General features: G+C 39.5%; 1 protein-coding gene across 1 annotated transcript in view; it reads right to left on the bottom strand.

Annotated features, from left to right (window-relative positions):
* Positions 1 to 21,258, bottom strand: part of LOC143289337 (acyl-coenzyme A thioesterase 9, mitochondrial-like) — a 61,850-nt gene that overhangs the window by 13,620 nt on the left and 26,972 nt on the right. The window contains exons 4-6 of the mRNA XM_076598338.1: positions 14,539 to 14,753; positions 5,270 to 5,362; positions 4,198 to 4,301 (exon numbers count right to left, since the gene is read on the bottom strand). Of these exons, the coding sequence (XP_076454453.1) occupies positions 4,198 to 4,301; positions 5,270 to 5,362; positions 14,539 to 14,753 (412 nt within the window). The remainder of the gene's footprint in view (positions 1 to 4,197; positions 4,302 to 5,269; positions 5,363 to 14,538; positions 14,754 to 21,258) is intronic.

The raw sequence follows: 21,258 nt of genomic DNA, 5'->3' as shown, positions 1-21,258 counted from the left end.
TTGTACATTCATCCTGCATATTGCACATTATTCTTCCTACATATTGCACATTCATTATAACCAATTGTCATGTTTTAAGCTCAGTAAACACACACACACACACACACACCACAACTAGAACAAGGTACAGCCTATCATGCACGGACTTTCACACGTCTCACATGAGAGTGCGCGCGCGCACACACACACACACACACACACCACAACTAGAACAAGGTACAGCCTATCATGCACAGACTTTCACACGTCTCACATGAGAGTGCGTGCGCGCACACACACACACACACACACACAGTTCTCAAGAATTTAAAAGGTGGATTGAACGTGGAATAAAAGTCTTCAGAACTCTGGATTTCAACTTAAAAGTTCTGTAGCGTCATCCTGATGGCAACAGCTCATAATACTTTGCTAAAATATGGGTGTCGTCAGTTGCTATCTGCCTGCTTTTTTTAACCACTCGACTTTCATACAGCTCTTGCATACTAGCTTGTTTCACTCCCACAATTTTACTGCATACACTCATGACATCGTTCAAAACACGCTTACTCCTCACTCCCAAACTTCCATACCAGCACATAAATGAAACTGTAAGCACGGACTTGATACAACATCGATAATAACTTTGAAGAATATTTGAATTTATACCAACATTTCTAAGCTTCTGTAAACAAAAAATTCTAGATGGACATTTCTTATGAATGGAATCAACATTTCTGTCAAAAGTCAGCTTATTGTCTAAGATGGTCCCTAAATATCTATATTCATTGACCCTCTCCACTGTTTGACCATCAATAACAAGGTCAGCTACAAGCAAGGGGTCTTTCTGAAAATCTATTAACATTTCTTTTGTTTTCAATACATTGAGATCCAGATAGTTTTTCTCACACCAGGAACAGAACTTTTTAATTTCACTGAAATAAATAGCATCAGAGTTGGACAGATCTTCAATTGCTGAATCATCAGAATATTTTATGACAGGAGTTTCCTCCGTGCCTCTGCAGTCATTTGTGTACAGTGTAAAAAGAACAGGGGACAGCACTGTACCTTGGGGTGCACCAGTAGAAGTAGATTTTAGAGAAGAGTGGGCAGAATGAAAGCAGACGGACTGAGTTCTATTGAGAAGAAAACTTACTATCCAAAGAGTAAGCTTCGGATCAACATCCATGCCTAGCAGTTTGAGGGCAAGGAGACGAGGTTGTATAGTGTTAAAAGCAGAAGAGAAGTCAACAAAAAGGATATGAACAAAAGATCCCATGTTATTCAAATGAAGGAAAGCATTATGAAGGAGAGTTAGGACAGCATTGTCAGTACTTCTGTGTGCTTTATAAGCAAACTGAAGAGTCAAGCTGCTGTTCAGTGAAAGAAAGAAGATGTCGGAGAATAATTTTTTCAAAGCATTTCATCACTACTGAAGTCAGGGCAACAGGACGGTAATCATTTAGTGCGGCTGGGTTCTTTTTCTTGGGGATAGGACAGATAGTAGATTTTTTCCAGATGCTGGGGACAGAGCAGTCCTTCAGAGACCAGTTGAAAATTTTGCAGAACACGTCACACAACTGGGAAGCACATGTTTTCAGTAATTTTCCGCAAATATTGTCGGGGCCAATTGCCTTCATGACATTCAGTTTTAAAAATAAAGATTCAACAACTTTTGCATCGATCTCAAAGTCTTCACCTATGTTCCTATCTTTGATCTTTTCCTGCAACTGTGAGATAACACTATCCAGTTCCCTTCCCAGACCATTCCTTTCAAAGCGACAGTAGAAATCATTCAGTTTATTTGAAAAATCAATCTGTTCATCCTTTTCCATTTTACAAGCTACTGTTTTCCTTTTCGTTTCTCCAGTGATAATTTTTAACCCATCCCATGCATCTGCCATTTTTCCTGTCTGAAACTGTTGCTCTACTTTTGACTTGAATTCCCTCTGTCCCCTTCGTAATTCACCTCTAAGCTTCTTTTGTATCAGTTTTCTATCCTTCTTGTTCCCTGACTGAAACGCTACCTTTTTCTCATTTAAAATTGTTTTGAGAGACTTTGAGATCCATGGTTTGTTGTTGGGGAAAAGTTTAATTATCTTTGTCGGAATTATAATGTCTTCACAGAAACTGATATAAGATGTAACAACATCAGCTGCTTCATGAACATTCTCACATGGGTCAGTCAACACACTCCAATCAGTACAATCAAAACATCCTCTCAGTTCATCCACACTCTCTGGCGTCCAAACTTTCACACTCTTTTTCACAATCGGCTCTGTCTGTATCTTTGGTCTGTAGGCTGGGATTAAATGAACAACATCATGATCAGATACACCCACTGGTGCAAGGGGAACAGATTTGTAGGCATTAGGAATGTTCCCATAACACAGATCGACTGTCTTGTCCAGTCTGGTCCGGCAGGTAACATATTGTTTAAAAGGTAAGGGTTTCTTTAAATCACAGTGATTAAAATCTCCAACAATAAAACACGGGGCGTCGGCAGAGATGAGTTGAAGGTCGCGAACACCTGCGATCGTCCTTCCTGCACGTGCAGCAGATGCCTGGTCAAAGACTGGGGCGTACACAACAGTCAAGAAAATACGGCCGAACTCACGTGGCAGGTATCGAGGCCTCAGCAACACTGATATGAGTTCAAGTTCCTGTGTACACAGTTGCTTCTTCACACACGCATTCGCACTGTCACACTACTTCTCATTGACATACAGGCACACGCCACCACCCATTTTCTTCTCCTTCGAAATTACGCTTCAATTCTTTCTGAGCATCAGCTTAAGAAAGCAATCTTGGTTGATTTAGTTAGCCATGATCGTATGTCTTGAGCAGAGTGTCAACCCAACATTGTGTTGAGCGAGCGAGGAGAGGAGCCGGGCAAACACTATGACAGTAACCCAACCAAAACGTTCAAATAAAGGACTGCTTCATGACATAGATGGTGTTTATAGCTATGAATAGAATCTAGAAAGATTCCCCAAGCTAAATCTACCACTACTTTTGTCAACGAACTGAATGCAAACCAGGGAAAAGTCAGAATATTTCGATGACAAGTTATCTTGTCGTTGTGGCAGCAAAGCGTACATGCTTGCAACGATGAGTTATCTCGTCATATAGGCAGCCTAGGGATTAAGTGACAAAATGAAACATACTGTTATGGTTTTAACCCTTTGAGCCCTGAGCTCCTGAGCAATTTTAACCCTTCTGCCTGAGCTCCTGAGCCAAAATTTGCAAATAATTGGTATTAAACCCTTTGAGCCCTGACCACCGCTTTACCGGTGGCAGAGAAAAATGACATAATGCCCAGCCACCGGTTGAGTGGTGCATAAACACTTGAAGCGTGCAGAGTCTCAACCTGGCCCGTCAGGGCAGAAATCAGGGACAAAACGTGCAAGAAAACAATTGTACACAACGCAGCAAGTAACTGATATGCTTGATGATTTATCGGAAGTAGAGTATGACAATGATTACTCTGATAGTGAGGTGGAATTTGAATCGGATGATTTTGCTACAGATAGTGATGTTGAAAATGAATCTGAGCATGCAGAATCAGTTGATCAAAGGAGGCGTGTCAGGTTGAGACTCTGCACGCTTCATGGTAGAAATCGATCTTTTTTATCCAAAGCACATGCACAAAACACAGTGAAAAGGCGCGGCAATGTTGGTACTACGTTCGCTGACGTCAGAATATTACGGATTTTGTGACTGGCTCTTCAATATAAGTCACCCAATAGCAAAACACGACACAAGTGCTTACGCACCACTCAACCGGTGGCCAGGCATTATGCCACCCCTCCCCACTACCGGTAAAGCGGTGGTCAGGGCTCAAAGGGTTAAGTTAATATTCTGATTAAACATTTCCTGTTTTTAACAAAAGCTTGTTTTCTGCTGATGACCATTGTGAATGTGTGAGTCTGTGTACATGTCTGTGTTGAGGCTATCAAAGTAATAAAAATTATTTGCACGGTTTCATGCTTGTCACACATTTCTAAAAGATGAACAGGATGTTTTTTTCCAATGCTAATACACTACCCTAAGATCAACAGTATTGCAACTGGATGGTTGAATGGATCTGTAAAAAAAAAAAAAAAAAAAAAAAAGATTATGTGTATATCAATTTTTTTTTTATAACTACCTTTGTGACTGAAATGCACCATTTCTACAAATACAATGTATCACTAATATATGAAAAGTGAAATGAGACACCTGTTCAACAGTCATGGTGACTTCCATGGAAGATTTGCCAACCCAGGTAACATGACCACACATCTTCACATCTTTATAAGGAGAAATGGCCAGGTTATGCAGATCTGGAACAAACCCACAAATAAAAAATGAAAATAAAAAGCAATCAAGAAGAAAACAAAAATGGTGATATTTTTCACAAATGAATGAAAAAAAATAAGAGGCATAGTATTTTTTAGAATCAAAAGTCTTTATCCTATTCACATGAACATCATTATTTGTCTGTCCATCTGTGTGTGAACATGTGTGCATACATACGCTAAATTAGATTTGAAATATATATGTTTTGCATTGCATTGTAATATATTACATTGTTTTGTCATATACCATACTGTGCTGTACTGTATTTAACAAATGATTTTGTACTGCTTTGTACTGTACTGAACTGTGCAATGCAGTGCTGTATTGCTTTATCATTGTATTGTGTGTTATACTGCTGTGTTGTATTATATTGTGTTGCACTGCACAATCTTACTTTGGCAAGCTCCCATGCCTGACCAATGCTGCACTTTAAAGTGTCTGCAAATGCAGTTTGAAAAAATTGTATACTATAAGGACAGAAGTTGTTTCAGAAAGAAAGACATGAAAATGTAAGTGAAGGAAGGGTGTGTAGAAAGACAAAGAGATGCTGTTCTAAAAACAGAGGATACATTACACTGCTGGAGAACAAAAAAAAGAAAAGAAAAAAGCAGACTTAACTCAAACCATAATACCTGTAGAAAAGGTCTAAAAAATCTGAGCAAAAAACAAGAAAATGAAAAAATCATATGGATCCCTTGCCATCTTTTTCATCTGAAACACACAGAGGAATGCATACACACATATACACATAAACACACACTCAGACACACATACATAAATTTGAATTCATAACCACACACATGCACATTATTTCTACCCTGACATGTACAGTTGGTTTGACGACTGAGTTGAATTATCATTATTACATCATGTTGGATTCTTCTGAGTTTATGTATGACATTATGTGAAACAAACACTATTTATAAGCCAAATAATGAGAAGAAAACATTACCTATGCGATCCACCAAGGCTGTCACAGTAGATAAAGGAGATTTTAAGAACTGTCCTTTGTTTGGGTTTTGATTGTGGATGTAGCAGATCCAAACTGCACATAATCAAAGGTACACAGATTAATATGGTCAAATGCACATAATATATTCATAAACTGGTGTATGTCAACAAACGATGTGAGCCTATGTATTATCATGAATAGCTACAAGTTTCAGTTGTCTATGTGTATGTGTGTATGTATGTATAAGTGTGTGTGTTAACTTTACAAAGTCATTTTTTTCTTGAAATGCTTTGTTGAAACCAAATTTGGCTTAGAAATAGGAACAAAATGTAATCTTTCCACACAGTCTAACTGTAATGACAACACTGTTCTGTGAAGGGCAAAAACAATAAATAATAAAGAAGCCAAAAATGTTTTTAAAGTTATGTAACTCATAAATCTTGAAACTTTATCTGACATATGGTCACAGTGATTAATAACAGTCATTTTATCATTTTTAGTTCTTCTTCGTTCGTGGACTGCAACTCCCACGGTTCATTCATATGTACATGAGTGGGTTTTTACATGTTTGACCATTTTTACCCCACCATGTAGGCAGCCATACTCCATTTTTGAGGGTATCATTTTTAGTTAAAACAAAAGTTTAGTTTGGAAGGTATGTTGATTCAAATATCTGCCAGGACCAGCAAAATTCTGCCATGTAAAGGGTCATGCACAGTATAACCATGGAAAATCTTTTATCCCCAACTTCACCAACTGTGCCATTTCACATTGGTCTGCCATTCACATACCGCTCGAAAATGCACCTGCTGTAAGTCTTCTGATCCCAGTTGGCTCGGTGCACAATACTGATTCAGGCTGCACTTGTATGTTAAAAGCACTGTCAATTTCTTGTCAGTCTGCGTAAAAATGTAATTTGGATCAATTTATAATAATAATTCAAAATACAATAATAATAGATAGTACTTATATGGTGCAAACTCCCCATATATTGGGCTCTAAGCACCTCACATGAAACAATACAAAAATGCAAAATAATATACCTCTGCATACAAAAAAACACATATATGTGTATCTATACACACCAAGACAGTGCTACAAACTGCAAATATGAACAATCACACACACATGCGCGTGCACATGCACACATTCACACACACAAAAGACACAAAATATGCACTTCATCTGCTCACACACACACACAGAGCACACATACACACGCTCGTGCACTAACACAGTAAATACCCACCCACAAGCACACACACTAAATGATGATTTTAGTAAATGGTAAAATGGGGTGGATAGGAGGAGAAAGACTGCAAACAGCTATGCTTCATCACACCCAAAGGCCTTTTAAACAGCTGGGTTTCCAAATTTGTTTTTGAAAGTGACAGAGACCCAATGGAAGAGAATTCCCAACAGATAGAATGTTATTGATACTGAAAGACCCTTTGGCCAAATGTCTTTGAAGGGGTTTTCGGGACGCGAAGGAGCTTCTCAGCAGAAGATCTGAGAGAACATGAAGGGGTGTAAGTTTGAAGGACAGAGGATAAGTAAAGATAGGAGAGATCCTTCAAAGTGGCGATAAGTCAATATGGGTTTTTTTTGTCTTTGTTTTTTTAAGTTATTGAATTCTGTACTGGATGGGCAACCAATGCAGTTGAAGTAAGAGGGGTAACATGATCCTTTTTTGACTTTATGAAAATGATCCTTGCAGCATTGTTCAGAATCATCTGAAGGCATGACAACAAACCAGTAGGCAAACCAGCAAGTAGTAAGTTGCAGTAGTCAATGTGACTTACCATCAAGGAACAGACAAGCTGAGTGGTTGTTGCAATAGTTATGATATGGTCAAATGGTACAGATTTTCCTCGGTAGGACATTTGCCGTTTTACGTAACAGACATGGTCATGCATGGACAGAGCTGAATCAAAAATTGCACCGAGGTTTCAAACAAAATTTTGAAAGCTGGTATCAGCATTGCACACAGTCAAGGTATGATCTGAAATATGACTAAATTCAGACTAAGAGCCTATAAATATGGCTTCCGTCTTGACATTAAGTTTAAGCTTGTTTGTCAGCATCCACTCCTACACAGCAGCAATGCACATCTGTATGTTTTTGTGGAGGATAGCAAAAGGGAAAGAAGCTTTAGTGAGTTGGGAGTCATCTGCAAACTTGTGAAAATCACATTGATGATGTTGTCTGATGTTGTCGCACAGTGGCTGAGTATACATAATAAGTAATATTGGAGCAAGAACTGAACCTTGGGGAACACCATATTGAACAGGAAGAGGTCTGGATTCAGAATAAGAACTGGAAATGAACACCCTCTGAGAGGTAAGATTTAAACCAATTGAGAGCTGTGCCAGAGATTCCAAAAGTATGATGAAGACGGTTGAGAAGAATATCATGATCTATTGTGTCGAAGGCTACAGACAGATTGATCGGACACAGAACTAAGACATTTCTGTTGTCAGCGCAGGACAATAATGTGTTGGATATGTGTAAGAGGGCTGTCTCTGTACCGTGATTCAGTCTATATGCAGACTGAAACACCTCAAGGAGGTCACTGGATAACAAATGACTGAGGAGTTGAACGACTCTTTTGAGCAATTTTGACAGAAAGGGTAAAATTGAAATAGGTCTGTAGTTTTTTGGGATTTTTTTAGCATGACCAGGTTTCTTGAGTAGGGGTATGACTAGGACATGTTTAAAATCTTCAGGAAAAGGACCTATTGACAAAGAGATCTTTACAATCTTTGTGATAACTGGAAGACCATTTCAGCAATTTTCTTTGCAGACAATTCCCAGCTCCACAACTCTATTGTTCCCCCAGATTTTTCACTCTTTCCTAGTTTAAAAAACTGCACTGAGGATGTGGCCAAGTGGATGAGTGAGAACAAGTTGAAGATGAATGAGGAAAAAACTGAGCTAAAAAAAAAAAGAAAAAAAAAAAAAAGAGCACCAAAGCAAAGATCAGGTCACTCCTACCTATATGTCCATCTCTGGCTGTGACATACTTTTCTCCTAGTCTGTAAGAAACCTTGGCATCTACAAGGATGAAACACTGTTTATGGATGCACATGTCAAACGCTTATGCCGCACTCTGTTCTGTCAGCTACATAGGTAAGCAAAATTCGCTCTTTCCTTTCCACTGCTGCTGCCAACAAACTTGCTGTTTCTTTCATATTCTCTTGGTTAGACTTCTACAACTCTCTTCTTCCTGGTCTCTCTGATAACAAACTCAACTTCTGTTTGGCAGCTTTGATATCACTATGATCCAAGGGGCTGAAGGATGGTTAGTGATGTATTTGATACGAACAGGAGCGTGCTGATTGAGCGTGTCACGTTAAGCATTATTGAAATTATCCAGACGACTGGATTTGGGACAGTCATTGATCAAGAAAGACACCACTTTATGAACATCTCCACAGAAAGAGCCAGCATCAATCTTCTTCAAGTTTTGAGGCTTAGTGTAATGGGGTTTTTAACACGAAGGCTTCTGAACTGAAAGACTGAAGAAAGTGGCTTTTTGATCTGATAGGTTTAAGTCTGTGATAGAAACAGACTTGAGGAGATTATCATTTTCTCTCACCACAAGTAAATCAAGAGATAGTCCATGTTTGTGAGTAGGTTCATAATAATAATAATAATAATAATGGATACTTATATAGCACACTATCCAGAAATCTGCTCTAGGTGCTTTACAAAAACGCTTTTGATAACATAAAACATTATATCTATGTTACATACACACACCAAAATGTGACCACACACACACACACACACACACACGTACGCACGTACGCGCACACACACACGCACGCACGCACACACACACACACACTGCATACATACATTTTAACATACATGTGTATCTAACAGCTACCCTAACAAATACGCACACATAGGCAGGCACAAACTTACATAAACACACGCACACACAATACACATTCATATACATGCATGTAGTTGTGGACCTGCCACAATTGAACTTATTGCTGAGGGAAAAGGTGAGTTTTGAGACGAGATTTAAAAGATGCGAGGGAATCAGAGTGACGGAGGTTATCAGGGAGCTTGTTCCACTTCTTTGGCGATTGAAAAGAAAACGATCTGTGTCCATAGGTCTTACTTCTGACGTGAGGTATCCTGAGAAGTCGAGTATCAGAGGAAGAACGGAGCTGGCGAGACGGGGTATAGATATGGATGAGTTCAGAAAGATACTTGGGGCCAGATCCGTTGACTGCAGAAAAGGTCAGAGTGGATAGCTTATAGTCTATTCGATCAGAAACAGGCAACCAGTGGAGAGACTGAAGGAGAGGAGAAACATGGTCAAATTTAGAAGCTCTGCAAATGAGTCTGGCAGCGTTATTCTGAATTCGTTGGAGTCTGTCTAACAGGTATTTGGGAAGGCCGGCCAAAAGAGAGTTGCAGTAATCCAATCTTGAGAGAACCAGAGAGCATACAAGTGTCTTGGTTGCATCGGTTGAGAGATAGTGGCGGATAGAGCTGATTCTACGCAGTTCCAAATAGGCAACTTTACAGATATTCGAAATGTGCTGTTGGAAGGAAAGAGACTGGTCCAGGATTACACCAAGACTGCGAACAGAGGGAGAAAGTGAAACAGGTGTGCTATTGATCAGAACAGAGTCAGGAAAGGAAGGATGTTGACGAAACTTCTTTGGACAGGTTATCATCAATTCAGTCTTATCATCATTTAATTGCAGCTTGTTGAGAGTCATCCAGTCCTTTAGGCCAGCAATGCACTCCTGTGTTTGAGTCACCAGTGCATCAAATTCAGCTATGGAAGCCGACTGATAAAGTTGTGTGTCATCAGCAAAGCTCTCATGCGACATCGCATGATGACTGATGACATCCGACACAGGAGCCGCATACAGCACGAAAAGAACAGGACCTAGGACGGACCCTTGTGGGACACCATATTTCAAGGCAGATATTCTAGAGTATGTACCATTTACACACACTTTCTGTGTACGATCTGACAGGTAAGACGTGATCCATGCTAGTGCAGTGTCACGAATACCAAAGGAAGTTTTAAGTCTGTTCAAGAGGATAGAGTGGTCGATAGTGTCAAAAGCTGCTGACAAATCTAAGAGATTTGATAGATTGTGGTCAAGCGAAGCTATTTAGATCTACTGTGGGAGGAGAGTTCAAAATGTACATTTAAGTCACCAACAAAGATGAGATTGCTTGGTTTGGAACTGTAAGAAGTAAGAAGATCAGAAAATCTGGAGAAAAAAAAGAGTAAAATCTGAAAGTTTTTTCATCCTACTTGGTGGTGGTCAATACAAACAAATGAAACAGATTGAAACATTCATTCATGATCACCAAATGTTTCTGCAGCTTCAAAAGATAGATGAGATACTTTCTTGAAGGACAAACAAGTGTTTAGCAAATGTGATGGATGTTCCACCATCACAGCCTCCGATCTGAGGAAAAGACACAGTCCTGTGGATGGGTGGAGTGAGGTCAGCAATCACAGCATCATCATCATTTTCCTGAAGCCAGGATTCTGTTATAAAGGCAATGTTTATCTTTTCATCAATAGGCATGTCTCTGATTTCCACAGTTTTTGTTTTACAGGACTAGGTATTGAAATAAACAATGTTCAACATATCATCTGAATTATCTTTGGATGGAGGGGTGAGTGGAACGTATATTAAATTTGTTGTTGTTGCAGTGAACAGTCTTGCCTGTGAAAGTCACATTCAAAGTGAAATGACAAGAATGTGGCAACTTGCTTCCTTTAACCTCCTCTGAAAGGTCACATTTTCTTGAGGCAAGCAAAATGTTCTGGAACTAAGAGACCATGTTTTGCAAGCTGGACATTGATATCATGGAAAGAGTAACAGTGACAGAGCCAGAAGTTCAAATCTAGTGTCCTGGCAGGGAGAGTGAAGTGTAGATCTGTCATTGACTGGTGTGTCGAATATACTCAGATTTGCATATATGCTGTTTGGCTGGTTGGCTCAGAAGGGTAAAGCTGAGTAGTTGGTCAACTCAGCAACGAGCAGTGTCAACTGGCATGTGCCCCATACACACATGGCTGTGACAGAAACACACTGGGCAAATTTGAAAGATTGGTGGAGTGTGTCCGATGTTGAAGATAAATGTCTGTCAGTCTGAAGTTCAGCAGAAACAGGTGGAACACCCACCAAAATGACAGCCACACTATGACAAAGACGATGACAGGAATGAACACAATGGATCAGACAGTCATCCAGTGAAAAACAGCAAAACGTAAAAGGGTGGCCTGTGAAACAATACTGAAGGCAGTATAGTAATACCCAAAATAACACCATCAAAGAAGGCTCAAACATCTTCAGCACTCCTGAACTGCTTTTCTCTTTGCTGTCACTTGACCAAAGGGAGCAGGAACCTATCAATGGGGACAAATCTAGGGAATATGGGGAATATGTGACAGACTGTGTACTGTTTTCCACCAAAATATCAAGATTTGCTCTGTAGTGTGTGCACTGGCATTGTCTTGATGCACAGGACACACTGGACTCCAGTGAAGGGATGTTGTCTGCACCATTCCTCAAATACTGCAGTCTGAGGTCATTGTCTTTCTGCACCACTCCTCAAATACCGCAGTCTGAGGTCATTGTCTTTCTGCACCATTCCTCAAATGCTGCAGTCTGAGGTCATTGTCTTTCTGCACCATTCCTCAAATGCTGCAGTCTGAGGTCATTGTCTTTCTGCACCACTCCTCAAATACCGCAGTCTGAGGTCATTGTCTTTCTGCACCATTCCTCAAATGCTGCAGTCTGAGGTCCTTGTCTTTCTGCACCATTCCTCAAATACTGCAGTCTGAGGTCATTGTCTTTCTGCACCATTCCTCAAATGCTGCAGTCTGAGGTCATTGTCTTTCTGCACCATTCCTCAAATGCTGCAGTCTGAGGTCCTTGTCTTTCTGCACCATTCCTCAAATACTGCAGTCTGAGGTCATTGTCTTTCCGTCCCAAAGTGCTAAGATGGCTACAAGGCCAGATATTGAAAAGAAATGGCTTGTATTATTTTTTTATTTTTTTTATTTTTTTTATTTTTTTAACATTTGGATGTCTACCTGGGTAGACCCATTCTACAGAATGTTGTTTTGTCTTGGGATCAAACTGAAATATCCTTGTATTATCTCTAGTTATAATCATGATGTCCCAAATGTGATTTGATCTTCCTCCATCAGATTTTGGAGTGCGTGTATACTGCGATAAACCCTTCTTCTTTTGTTCATCATTCCATTTATGAGTGACCTGACAGGCATAACTGTCCCCAATGACAAGATGTTCATGGAGAGTGACATTGACAGTTCCTGATGAAATACTCAGTGTATTCTCTGTTTCACATCTTGGATTCTCCTCAGTCACTGACCTTACCTGAGACACCTTGTCTGGAGAAGGACGGTCATTGGATGACCACAACAGTCGTCATTTTCAAGCCTTCATTTCCCAAACTTAAGATCTTTAAACAAGTTCAAAACTGTTGTTCTGCATGGATTTGCTTGCCAAAGCTATGTGACAAACTTAAAAAGTCTTCACTGAGTGATTTTCCCTGGAAGAAGTTATAATGGTACACAGAATGAAAATCACACTGTGAAAGGCCCATGTTTCCTGCAGGAAGACCATCACTGTTACCCCACATTTTACTTTCCTGAGCAGAACAATTTTTGACTCACTTGTGTAAATAAAGTGGGTCTATGCTATAACCCGGTGTTCGGTTGTGTGTGTGTCCATGGTAAACTTTAATAAATTCTTTTTCTCTGGAAATACTTTGTCTGCCAATACCAAATTTGGAATAAACATGGTGGGGAAAAAAATCTTCATAGTCATACCAGTAATAGGTTTAAGTCTTCCGAATTAAGCTATATTTCTGGATCATTAATAATTTATTTCATTGAGGCTTCATCCAGATCTAAAAAATGCATAATTCTGCTTCCCAGTTGCCAGAATGTAGGCTATGTCTGGTTAGGAAACAGCATGACATCGTTTTTCTTGTTTGCAATGAAAAGAACAGAAATACAAATTCTGGACAGAACACATACATTGACACCAACTGGACCATCAATGTGTTCACTGCATATGAATATTCTAATGTGGATACTGATTTAACTGGAATTAACATAAAAGAAAAACCAAATCAATTGTTTCAGTTTCGGTCAGCCTGTTGTAGACTGGTTTGTGCAGATCTGGAGAAAACAGCTATGTTATGGTGTACCTGAGGTGATGTCAACATTTCCTTTACTGCCAAATTAAAAGAATTTCTTAAATAAATGATATATTAAAAAAAATGATTCAAATTGTGTTATTACCTCAAATACAATAATACATTTGTCATGTTAAAAAAACCCACCATAACTTTAAATATTAAATTTGGTTGAGTGACATCAGATGTGCTGTAGCGCTATGGATAAGACTTCTTGCTTCTGAACAGAACATCCATGGCTCAATCCCGCTAGCATGCCTCTTTTTTTTTCTTTTTTTTTTCCAAAGCTGATTGATATTTAATAAAGAACCCAAAAATGTTTTAATCTCTTTTTTTTTTCTCTCTCTCTCTCATGATTCGTTCACTGGATAAAATGTGTGCCACAAGTGAACCTTGCCTCTCCTGTTGACGAATGGAATGATATCTAAAATCATAGTTTTGATATAATTGCTCTCTTGTATGATACAAATTATGATTCTGTTGTTTCTGTAGTATTTCTCTGTTCAGCTACATGAGCCCTCCTACCCCAAACCCCTCATAATAAGACTGTGATATACCTGTGGATGTACCTGTATATGGATGAGCTGGAATGAGTTGGGATGAGAAGCATGAGAGTAGTGCCAGTAACGACTGCAAGGTTTGTTTGTTTTCCCCCCATTATCTTCATGTTTCTATAACACCTGTTTTGTAGTGTGTATTTTTTTGCCTTTTACAAATTGATGTTCTGTTTGATAACATTATTAATTTCTTGAATATACATGTCTTTTTTTTTGTTAAGTTAAATTAAAAAAGAAAGCATAAAAGATCAGACAGGAGAAACAGAACACACACACACACACACACACCAAAAAAAAAAAAAAAAAAAAAATCAAAGCATACATATAATGTGAATGTAAAGTGAAATTATACATGAAATATTACCAGGAATAACAACAAAGAACATTATCAAATAAGTCTCCTCTTTTAAACTGCTCAGTTCAAATTGCACGGCACAACAATACTGAAGGACATGGAGAAAACACAGGGAAAATTAGAATTCCCACCTGCAAATGTGTCTAGATCTTCCAGTAGGCGACCAAAGCGAAGACCACGTACAAAAGACAGGTACTTGTCTCTCACCAAGGGATCGTGGCCAAGAGGAATAATTACTTCTTGGTAGCTGTCTTTCATGTGACGAACTGGACACTCTTCTTGGTGGCTCTTGATTGGCAGCATGTTTTCTTCCTTTCTTATCACAAACACACCACCTTCTTCTGCCCTGATCAACATGTGAAACATTGCCTCTTGAACTCCTTTCATTCCATATAATTCAATGAGTGCTGACCCACATGCAAACAAAGACACACACACACACACACACACACACTCAACAACAAATATGTGAATGCGCATCCAAAAGTATGTGGACACAAACAAAATGTTTAAAGATATCATAACTGCCAGGACTTTTAATGAATGCCTAAATAATGGTCCAAAATAAGAAAATGGAGCCTTCTTATCGTAATTGCTTATTTCAGTCATAAACACATCAAGTCAGATCAAGGAAAAGATATCTTTTTCACCTGCAGAATTAAGTCAAGTCTGTTCAAATCAAGTCAAATGTTACTTGTATCACTGCAGTCTCTTGGAAATACACATATATCACAACATATAAATTACACATGTGTTAGGCAATATTTAATAACAACACATATCAAACAGTAAAACAGATTTCATAATCATTTCTCACTGAGTCACTCTGAAACATTTTCTCCCTCCATCAATTCCTTCACACCCACATTAACTTATTACCTCTCACACACATGCGAGCGCATGTGCGCGCGCACACACACACACACATCTAATTTCCTTCCTGTCTCTGTCCTTTCCGAAACATGCAATGCAGCCATGCCCCTCAAGATATGTTTGTTGAACAATTCCACCAGTCTGGGAAGAAAACTGTATTTCCTCTGTACTGTCTATCACCATGCAGGTCATTAACACCTGCCAGATGAGAACTATTCCTCAAAGACATGACTTTCACCCTTGCAATTTCATTTCACTCTTTTCTTCTTCTTTGTTCGTGAGCTGCAACTCCCACGTTCACTTGTATGTACACAAGTGGGCTCTTTCATCTCTCACTCTTCTTCATACATATGACTTAGAAGACTTTTGCCTTTTATCCAGTCTTATCACTTTGATTCAGACAGTTTTATTCAGTTGAACCACTTCTTACTCAGCTCATAATACCAAAATAAATGAAAACCTCAAAAAAGCTTGCTGTTTGATCTGTGCAAGCATGCTTTTCTATAACCACGCTGTACAAAAAAATTCACACGGAACTGTTCACCCCTTTTATCACTCTCTCTTTCTCTCCCTGCTCTGAATAAGTGGATGGTTTGTGTTTGAGGTCAACTCTAGGTCAGCCACAGAACTTTTCTCCACCACCTGCTCCATTTTCTCTCTTTGCTGGCTACATCTAACTCTTGAACTATCCCACCCTCCCTCCTCTCTGCAAATCATCATTCTCACTTTGGTCACATCGAGTGAGCCATCCAAAAAGATTGTTTTTTGCCACATCTAGCGCTCAATTCATCAACATCTGTGACTTGTACAGCTTCTGCAACATCTTGGATGGCAAAATCTCATTTTTTTTTGTTTTAACACATTGCTGTTTCAAGCCACCACGGTAACGTTATGGTTTGTCATCCGCTATTTTGAAAGCATCGTGAGAGGGGTATTGACTACAACATCCAGAAATTATCACAAAGAGTGTGATTGGCTTTTTGCTCCTTTTGGATAATTAAAGTAGACATATCAATCTTTCCGACTGGTGGCTATTGGGACACATCAACTTTAAAATGTAACTGTAAAAATCCTGAAGTGATGCTGACTTCTATATAAGCTTACGTCATGGGGTAAATAGTGATGCTTTTTTCATGAAGTATATATACGTCATGGGGCACTGAAGAGGATAACAGGGCTGTATATTGCTTAAAGATGCTCATGGCTTAGTCAGACTTTGGCTCAATGTTAGTAAATACTTTTAAAAAAAAAATTTAAAAAAACCCCAAGATGCAAAGCCTTGAAGATACTTGTGCTTCGCACTTTATCCAGTAAAGCAATCATGAGGAGACAAACAAAAGGCACGCATGCAAGCGGGATGTTCCGTTCATGCATGTTCAGTTCCGAAGTAAGCAGACTAATCCTCACTGCTGTGATGCATTTGACGTCAATTGACTAAATATTTAAAGCAATGTTGACATTTTCTTCTTCGTGCGATTGTGATTGTAGTGGACATAAGAATGCCGTTTATATCATTTTTGTGTGTTTTATCATATCTCGATTATTCTTTTGTTTTGGCAGTAAAGGAGATGTTGCCATCACTTCAAGCACATCGCAGCACATGGTAGATCTCTTGGTCTGCACGAACCAGTCTACAACAGCTGAAAGAAACGATCGATTCAATTTTTCTTTTATGTTCATTCCAGTCAATTCAGTGCCGACTTTAGAATATTTATATGCAGTAAACACGTCGAAGGTGTAGTAAGTATCACTGTATGTGTTTTGTCCAGAATTTGTGTTTCTTTCCTTTTGATTGTGAATGAGAAAATCAAGGTCATGTCATCTTCAAACACAACCTACCTTCCAGTAACTCAGTGGGAAGCGATTTTTAGAATTTTCGGATTTCAGAACGAATCTAATTGAAATACACCGTTAATTATTCGGAAATACGGCTTAATTCGGGAGGCTTACAACCTTCTACTGGTATGACTGTGAAGATTTAAAAAAAAAAAAAATTATACTATGTTTAAACCAAATTTGGTATTGCCAGACAAAGTATTTCAGAGAAAATGTCAATGTTAAAGTTTACCATGGACACACAGACACACACACAACCGAACACCGGGTTATAACACAGACTCACTTTTTCACACAAGTGAGTCAGAAAACCACTCTATGTGGCACTGCTATTGGTATGAGGATAGAGCCTGTGAATCCCCTGTTCCTATACCTGCGAATGGATCCTGCTGTTTCCCTACCCCTTCTCCCCCCTCTTTACTTTCACTCTTCCCGTTTTTACACATGCAAAATTTGTCTTTATAAATGTAAATTTCATATTGTATGTCCACAGCTCAAATAAAAGTTTCTATAACATACTCCGCAAGCTTGGTATGACTCCTTCTTTCTGTATGCTAAAGAAAGAAGAAAAGTTTAATTAAGCTGACTACGGTACATGCTACAGAATGAATTCATACACACACATACACACATGTGCATGCACCCAATGCACACAAACATGCAAACGCACGCATGCACACACACACACACACACACACACACAAGCACATGCCCACAAATCAACATTCACACATAATGCACACACAATGGATTCAATTAAAAAAAAAAAAAAACCCAGTCACTTGTACATGTACAACTGGTCAAGTAATTATGTAAGATTTTCAATGTGGTGAAGTTTTTGAATAAGCAGAATTGATACCTATTTTACAAGGGGAAATCACAGCAGAATTGGACTGTATATTTGTTATTGTTTTGTGTGTGTGTTTTTTTTTAGTTTTAATGCATATCTTTTTTAAATCAAAAATAAACTCTACATGCAGATTAATTCCAGACAGAAGCTGCTGCAAAAGAAAGGAAACATGGTCCATTGTGCCTGTTGTGACATGTGAAACACACATCGTTTTTTTTTTTAAATTTAAAAAAAAGGGGGGGAGAGAAAGGGGGTGGGGGGAGAGAGCTGCCTTAAAAATTTTAAAGGTCTTATATATCATGGGAAGCATTATCAGAGAAAAAGAAGTGAGGTAGTGTTGGAAGTCTATACTCAGTACATACGTTCATGAGAAGTCAGTCAAGATTTCTAAGGATGCCTGAACATGATCATATCTAACAGCTTTGAGTACCAGTCATGCAACACTGTCTTGAACTTGGTGTTTGTCAACATAATTATCATGACAGCTTGACATAAGGGAATTAAAATAATCTAGTTTGAGGAACGGGTGTGCATGAATTATAATTAATTCTGTTTATACAGAAGTGTCTTGAGTCATTTTATGTAGAAAAGAAATATTTACAATTCTTCTCCATAGTTTTTTCAGCCTTTGCAATCATAAACATGGAAGCATTATCAACATCCCAGTATACTATTGATATCACATCCTACGTCACATTTAACCTTCGCTGGTTGTCGCTTTTGACTACACATGGAAGCTCATGTGGGTCGTCCACAACCCATACTGCTGTCGCTTTTGACTACATACAGAAGCTCATGTGGGTCGTCCACGACCCATACCTTTAAAGAGACAAAAACCTGTATATTCCTCCAAAGCTTGTGTGGGTCATGCACGACCCATACTTTATAAAGAGACAAAAACCTGTATATTCCTCTAAAGCTTATAACATAATATAGAAAAGGAAAACATATCGTAACAACTGATTACACACATATGCGCTCGCACACGCACACACAGACTCAAACAAACACATACACTCAGAAGAAACACATGCTCATGCATTCACACACACGCACACACACACACACACTCACACACAACTGATCACACACACAAACACATAACACCACATGCACATACATACAAACCCTACTTATGCACACAGAGATAGACACAGAGAGAGAGAGAGAGACTGAGACACAGAGAGAGACAGACAGACAGTGAGACACAGAGAGAGATGACTCATAGCATCCTAAACACGCACAAAGATATTCAGTCACACAGGTATATGCTGTTAGAGAAAGGGATGGAAGGTGGTTATAGCTGAAGACAGGCGAAAGGGACGGGGCAAGGGGGGGGGGGGGGGGGGGGTAGTGGGAGAGTAGTGGGGTAGTGAGGCTATTGAAAGTAAAACTTTTTTATTTTCCTTCACTAATTGCAAATTAAACCTTCAGAAATCACTATTGAAAAGGTATGGGTCGTGCATGACCCACACAAGCTTTCAAGGGGTGACCACGTTTTTTCCTCTTTAAAAAGCATAGGTCATACACGACCCACACAAGTGTCTGTGTGTAGTTAAAACGCCACCTTTAATTACTCATTAACTAATTAATGAATTTTTTCATTTTTTCGCAGAAGTGGGCCTTTTAGGTGTAGGAAGCATTTCTGAAATTTCGTTGAAAAATATTAAGAATTGGCTGAGATATTTGCGTTTTTGTACCCTTCTGAGTCGTGTACGACTCACGATAGCCAGCGAAGGTTAATTTGCTGTTCTGATTAACAAAATTGCAAAAGCAGTATAATCAATTTCTCTGGCCAACAACCTGTCACATATTAGGAAAAACCTCACCTGAAAATGTGTGTGAGCAATGATGGAGAAGAAGAAATTCAAGGAAAACCACTAACTATAAAATTCTGGTTTGCATTCACTGAAAATAAATCTGGTTTTCCTTTCTAATTTTTCTCCATCTTCCATGCCATTTCACACGCAGCTTATGTTCTCTCTTTAAAAAAAAAAAAAAAGAAGAAGAAGAAAAAATAATAAAATAATAATTGTCACCCCGTCAAATTTATAAGCTCTGTTCATTTCCTTGACACTCTGTGTGTGCATGCATGCGTGCATGTGTGTGTGTATGTTTGTCACCACTGATACTGTTTCCAATGGTATGCTGTTATTGTTGCTGATGTCAAAATTATGGAGATTCTACTTTTAATGAAATTGTTTACACACTCTCTCCCTTCCCCCCCCCCCTCCTGCCCCCCTCCCCCCCCACACACACCCACACCCCTCTCTCTCTCTCTCTCTCTTTCTTTGGCTTTTTTTTGTTCAGATACAGGACAGGCACAATAGTCGAGTGGTTAAAGTGTTGGACTTTCATTCTGAGGGTCCTGGGTTTGAATCTCGGTAATGCCACCTGGTGGGTAAAGGGTGGAGATTTTTCCGATCTCCCAGGCCAACATATGTGCAGAACTGCTTGTGCCTGAACCCGCTTCATGTGTATATGCAAGCAGAAGATTAAATACACACGTTAAAGATCCTGTAATCCATGTCACCGTTCAGTAGGTTATGGAAACAAAAACATTTCCCAGCATGCACACCTCCAAAAACGGAGTATGGCGGGGTAAAAACAGTCATGCACGTAAAACCCCACTCATGTACATACAAGTGAATGTGGGAGTTGCAGCCCATGAAGAAAGAAGAATTTCAGATACACCAGCCGTCGTGGTGAACTGGACGTGGGTTCGAATCCCAGCGGAGGTGGGTTTTTCAGCCTGTGGCCGACTCCTATCCAGAGTTGAGTGTGCTGTGGGCTTAAATGGGGAGACTGGGACCACACAGTCGAGTGTCATCCACTTCAAGGATGCATCTTTGGGTGTGTTGCTCTAATTACTTGACCAGCACTGCAAGTGTCTGTATCTCTCGGGCCTGGTTAACACCAGGATATCATTATGACAGGAAGCCTAGAGTACAGCCTTGTCACGCAGTCCCAAACCAAAATAGACCTCCATAGCAACATTGTCATCGTCCTCCTCCTCCTCCATCATCATCAATATAAACAAAACAGTCTCAAAGTCACCAGCCGCTGTGGCGAACTGGTTAGTGTCACGGACTGACGGCTGGGAGGACGCAGGTTCGAATCCCAGCAGAGGTGGGTTTTTCGGCCCGTGGCCGGCTCCTACCCAGAGTTGAGTGTGCTGTGGGCTTAAATGGGGAGACTGGGACCACACAGTCGAGTGTCATCCACTTGAAGGGTGCGTCTTTGGGTGTGTAGCTCTAATTACCTGACCAGCACTGCAAGTGTCTGTATCTCT

Source organism: Babylonia areolata, chromosome 13 (genome assembly GCF_041734735.1).
Source record: "Babylonia areolata isolate BAREFJ2019XMU chromosome 13, ASM4173473v1, whole genome shotgun sequence".
Lineage (NCBI taxonomy): Eukaryota > Metazoa > Mollusca > Gastropoda > Neogastropoda > Buccinidae > Babylonia > Babylonia areolata.
This window is presented reverse-complemented; position numbering and strand designations above follow the sequence as displayed.